The 6,000-nt window shown below is 38.9% G+C and overlaps 1 protein-coding gene across 1 annotated transcript in view; it reads right to left on the reverse strand.

Moving 5' to 3' along the window:
- Positions 1-5,984, reverse strand: part of LOC135094032 (uncharacterized) — a 59,370-nt gene extending 53,386 nt beyond the window's left edge. Inside the window, exons 1-2 of the mRNA XM_063993752.1 lie at positions 5,872-5,984; positions 1,055-1,205 (exon numbers count right to left, since the gene is read on the reverse strand). Of these exons, the coding sequence (XP_063849822.1) occupies positions 1,055-1,197 (143 nt within the window). The 5' untranslated portion in view covers positions 1,198-1,205; positions 5,872-5,984. The remainder of the gene's footprint in view (positions 1-1,054; positions 1,206-5,871) is intronic.
- Positions 5,985-6,000: the final 16 nt, after the last annotated feature.

Genomic DNA, 6,000 nt, shown 5'->3' on the forward strand with positions numbered 1-6,000 from the left:
TCCAAATCAATAGTTTTTATACTTGTAATATGCTTTATTCAAGATAATGCTAGCAGTTTACTCGATAATCACACACAAAAAAAAATTAATTTGACCACATTCTCTCAATATTATCCATACCGGATATTGAAAAGTCGATACATCATTTCAATAGTATCATGATGATCAATGTTCTATGCATCTTTACGCATCTGGGATTTACTACAACAATATTTAAGCTCTCTTTCCTACAGTTAGATGAGCAGCAACGACATCTAGCGGTTTAGTTCCGAAAACTCCCCATTGGAGTCTTTTAAATATAGTGAAGGTGAGACGCAAAAGTGTTTCAGAATACGGCCCAGAAAGGAATAAATGAAGCAGTATACAATAGAACCACATGAAGACGAGTCCTAAACAGCGACAATACATAGAAACAAGACGAGATGAGGGAAAGAAGACTACAAAATAGTAAGGCAAAATAAAACAAATAAAAACAATCCAGACTGATGCTTTTATGTAAAGATATTATTTGTTACCACTGTTTTTTTTTTTTTTTCTTAATGGTTACAAGTTTGATATGATCGTTGTTTTTCCATTGGTATATTTGAAAATCATCTCAAGGTAATATTATGTAACTGATAATGCGTATGAAAATATCTTAAGTATATAGAAAAAAGAGAGAAGGAAAGAATTAAGGGGGAAGGAGGAGAAGAAGAAGAAGAAGAAGAAGAAGAAGAAGAAGAAGAAGAAGAAGAAGAAGAAGAAATGGAAGAAGAAAAGAAAAAAAGAATGAAAACAAGGACAAATAGGAGGAGGAGGAGGGAAGCTGGGAGGAAGGAAAAAAAAAAAAAAACAAGGACAAGCAGGAGGAGGAGGAAGAGGAGGAGGAAGTGGTGGTAATAGCAGAGGGGATAGAAAAAAATAAACACACACACACACACACACACACACACACACACGGGAAAAAAATAGCAGCAAAAAAAAAAAAAAAATAGAAGACAAAAAAAAAAACAGGAAAGGAAGAATATGCCGGAGTGAAGAAGACAAGGATGAACAGCACAACCAAATAACTAACCTGGCCATGAAGTCTGAAGTGAGGTCGACGATGTGTGTTGAGTTGACAGGCTGGCGAAGCACGGGGGAGTCGCGGTTGAACACTATCAGAGACGGTTCCCACAACCCCGCCCACGCCAGGAACGACAAGAAACGGTTCCACATCCTCCTCGCTGCGTGGGGAGAAGGTGTGTGAGTGTAGAGGGTCTGTATTCAGGAGCGCTTTACTCTCGATCATCACGACAACCACGATCATTTTCAAAGGTCACATGGATTAGCCGGGTTCTCAAGAGTGTTTATTCTTTTAATAATTAATGTAGAGATTTTGCTAATCTTCCACTAAAACCGTATACATACACTTCAAAAACCGTGCAACTTCAACTACAGCCTTTTAAAAGTAGCTGAGGTGCGGCGCAGAGGTGTTTCAGAATATGATCTTTAGGTATAAAGGGGCGACGCCAGCACATTATTTTCCCCAATGTCCTGTTTTGCCTCTAAGGTGGAGTGCAGATGTACGGTTACCTGTATGTTGATAAGCTTTCACTTCCTACTTCTTATGTATGCCATGCCATTTATCATCGTGCCTGATATCCTTAAGACTCGGTGTGTGTGTGTGTGTGTGTGTGTGTGTGTGTATGTGTGTGTGTGTGTGTGTGTGTGTGTGTGTATGTGTGTGTGTGTGTGTGTGTGTGTGTGTGTGTGTGTGTGTGTGTGTGTTTTCTTTATTCTATCGATTTTTTATACAGCTTTTTTTTCTTGTTTATGAATTCTGAGTGACAAATCGTATTCTGTGGCCTTTATTCATTTTTTTTTTTCTTATTTTGTCAGTGTTTGGGTACGCGTATGTAAATTTCAGTTTTCTCTTCTTTCCCATATGATTATTTCTAGGTATCTGGGTTGACATTTTAAACAAAGCCTTGTGTTTTATTACGTGTCTCTCTCTCTCTCTCTCTCTCTCTCTCTCTCTCTCTCTCTCTCTCTCTCGGGTGTGTATGTGTCTGCTTGTGTCATTCTCTCTCTCTCTCTCTCTCTCTCTCTCTCTCTCTCTCTCTCTCTCTCTCTCTCTCTCTCTCTCTCTCTCTCTCTCTCTCTCTCGGGTGTGTATGTGTCTGCGTGTGTCATTCTCTCTCTCTCTCTCTCTCTCTCTCTCTCTCTCTCTCTCTCTCTCTCTCTCTCTCTCTCGTGTGTATGTTTGTGCATGCCTCTCTCTCTCTCTCTCTCTCGAGTGTGTATGTGTGCATCTCTCTCTCTCTCTCTCTCTCTCTCTCTCTCTCTCTCTCTCTCTCTCTCTCTCTCTCTCTCTCTCTCTCTCTCTCTGTTAGTATATACAGGCATAGCGACTACCACGTGTCTAGCATAGGTGTTGTAGCTTCCCGCACCATCCCTCTATGTTGATGTGTTCGAAGCCACCAACAGACATATGAAACTGTGGAACACGCGTGACAGGACCACCTTCTGAAACACTTCTGTGACGCACCTCCACTACTTTTAAAACACAGTAGTTAAAGTGACACAGGTCACTTTAACAAGAGTGTCTTTATGGTTCTCGTGACGGATTAACAAGATTTCTACAATATTAACAGGAAAAACACTCTTATGAACGTGGCTAATCATCTCTTTGGCCTTGGAAAAATGTTGTAATGGTCGAGAGAAAAACGTTTTTTTTAATGCGAGTCGCCACAAATCAACAAAAGTCAAGTCAGTACCAGTAAAACGAAACTGATGACACGATGGCGCAAGAACGAGAGAGAAAAGCGTGGAACCTGACAGGCATGACGCAGGAGGGAATGAGAGAGAGAGAGAGAGAGAGAGAGAGAGAGAGAGAGAGAGAGAGAGAGAGAGAGAGAGAGAGAGAGAGAGAGAGAGAAAGTCGGCGAGGAAAAAGCAATCGTGGTAGGAGAAGACGCGAGAAGGTGGGGGAGGGAGAGAGAAGATGCATGATGGGGGGATAGGAGGAACAGGGAGGAACATAACTGTGGAGAAAGGTGAAGAGAAACCGGGTAGTGGAGGGAGGAGTAGACAGGAAAAGGAGGAGCATGATGAAGAACGAAGAGAACTCAAATGAACCGCGAGGAGGAACAAACAGCAGCAGACATGTTGGTCCTGACGAGACTGAGATACGTTAATCTATCTAATCTGAAGTGAGAGAGAGAGAGAGAGAGAGAGAGAGAGAGAGGAGAGAGAGAGAGAGAGAGAGAGAGAGAGAGAGAGAGAGAGAGAGAGAGAGGTGGGGGGAGAAAACAGGAAAATCATGAATGAAACACAAAGGGGAGGAAAAAAAATATTAGGAAAAAAAAGTGTTGAAGGAGCACCCAAGTATTTTGTGTTGCTCCAATGAGTTTGTTTTACAACTTTGTTTTGTTGATTGTGTTCCACCCAGACAAACCGATCAGCCGAGAAATGTTTGAGGAGGAGGAGGAGGAGGAGGAGGAGGAGGAGGAGGAGGAGGAGGAGGAGGAGGAGGAGGAGGAGGAAGAAGAAGAAGAAGAAAAAAAAAGATGAAGATGAAGATGATGATGATAATGAACAACAACAACAACAACTACTACTACTACTACTACTACTATTACTGCTACTACTGCTACGTACTAACACTGCTACTACAGCTACATCTAATTCTACTATAAAAAAAAAAACAGGGGAGATGAGGAAGAAAAGGAAGAATTGAAAGATAACGAAAAGAATAACAAAAATAAAGGAAAAAAAAGGAGGGGGAGGAGGTGGTGGATGAGTCAAACAGCTAACAAGAAAATTATCTACACATGAAATATGTTGCTTTTCTACGTAATGAAAGCATACAGTCTCCTTTTGATAATATAGATGTGTTTTGTAATTTATCCCACAAGAACATTAGAAAATAAGGGAAACTGCAAGAACCCATTAAGCTTGTACTTTGGAGTCCCTGTGTAAAATATATCTACCCGCCTATTTTCGCCTATCATCCTAATCCATAAATTTGTTTGATCTTTTTAAGTTCCCTAATGACTCAGCACTAACAGCCTGATTAATGAATATATTCCATTCATCTACCACTATTTGAAAACAAACTCCTTCCTATTTTTTTTTTTTTTTTTTTTTTTTTTTAGAAAAGAGGGGTGAAGAATAAGAGTTAGTATAGAAGAAGAATAAAGGTTAGAAAATACTGAAAGACAGTAGAAAAGAAAAGTTGGTGGGCTAACCACCTTGCTATTTTTTGGTTATTCTGATTGATCAAATTGATTGATGAATGTCTCGGCATTTTTTAATCTGTGTCAAACTTGAAATCATTATTTCTTGTCCTCTCCTGATTATTGATGTTGTAGGTTTTGCTTATGACACCCTTGTCATATCACTTTATCACTTATCTATATGTTTACCGTATTTATACATAAAATATAAATATGTTAATTCTACGTAAATACATAAAAAATAAATCACCTGAGGTCTAGCCGAAAAATAACAATCCGACTAATACGTAATGAATTATACACAAGACTCCCTTAAAATAACAATTCCCTTCCCCTTCGGTCTCTACACAGAAAACGAGCATATGCACAAAGAAGCACAGAGCACCATAGACGAGGCTCTAATAGAAGTTACTGTAATTTTCAAAAGTATTTTCATAATTCTAGTGACAATTTAAAAGACACTAGTCAGTGGTTTAAGATTTTCAAGGTGCTTTCGTGATTTAAGTGACAGTCTGACAGGCAGTAGTCGTAATTTGGGTTTTCAAGGGTGTCTTCTTTAATCTAATGATAGCTTAACAGGTTCTAGTAAAATTTAGTCAGATTTTCAAGGGCATTTTTATGGTTTAGTCATAATTCATCAAGTTCTGGTAGAAGTTATTGGTGTTTTCAAAGGTGTTTTCATGATTCTCTGGTTGAAGCTATTGGAATTCTTAAGGGTTCTCACTAGAGAGAGAGAGAGAGAGAGAGAGAGAGAGAGAGAGAGAGAGAGAGAGAGAGAGAGAGAGAGAGAGAGAGTAAAATTATTTTTCTTCTGTTGAGACAGTTTTTGTTGGAGGAAGGATGACAGATGGAAGAAAATTTACGTGTCATGATATCTTCTCGAAGAAGAAGAAGAAGAGAAGAAGAAGAAAAGAATAGTGTATAATAAGATTATTAACCAGGAAAAATAGTAACTAATATGATGATGGCATTATTATTATTATTATTATTATTATTATTATTATTATTATTATTATTGTTAGTAGTAGTAGTAGTAGTAGTAGTAGTAGTAGTAGTTGTTGTTGTTGTTGTTATAGGAGCAGGGCCGGTTTTAAGCCTATTTGCCCAATTTTATCAAATCCCTCAACTTAAGGGGCCCCGCGCCAGCGACGACAGAATTACCGCTTGAAGACTTTTCTGTTTCCTAAGACGAATAAACTGCCACTGAAAATGTAAAATGAAAAATGAGAAATTATTATTCCTCACGAAATATAAACATACATAAATTTTTACTTTAGTAGAGTAGGGGCCCCGCCGTCAATGTTTTTAACTGGATCCCGCAATTCGTAGCACCGGTCCTGAATAGAAGTAGTAGTAGCAGTAATAGTAGTAGCAGTAGTAGTGCAAAAGTGACCAGCCACTATACTCTACACGCACAACAACAACAACAACAACGACAATAATAATAATAATAATAATAATAATAATAATAATAATAATAATAATAACAACAGCAATAAAATTTCTGCGCACACACGCACACACACACACACACACACACACCTAGCATATCAATCCAAACTTACATAAAACACAAAACACCTAATATTACGTCATCCTTTGAAAAGAAGGAATAGAAACACAATGGCCTTGCTTCCTTGAACTATGTGAGGACAGAACCAAACCAACCCACCAGTAAAGAGATGGCAATGGGATCAGATCCAGGTGCAGCGCGGCGACACACCCTACTCACTTGAAGTCTATGTTGACACTGAGCCAGCTGTTTCTGATTGAGAAGCGGGAAATGGGGGACTGCGGGAAA

The sequence above is a fragment of the Scylla paramamosain genome, chromosome 44, assembly GCF_035594125.1.
Source record: "Scylla paramamosain isolate STU-SP2022 chromosome 44, ASM3559412v1, whole genome shotgun sequence".
NCBI lineage: Eukaryota > Metazoa > Arthropoda > Malacostraca > Decapoda > Portunidae > Scylla > Scylla paramamosain.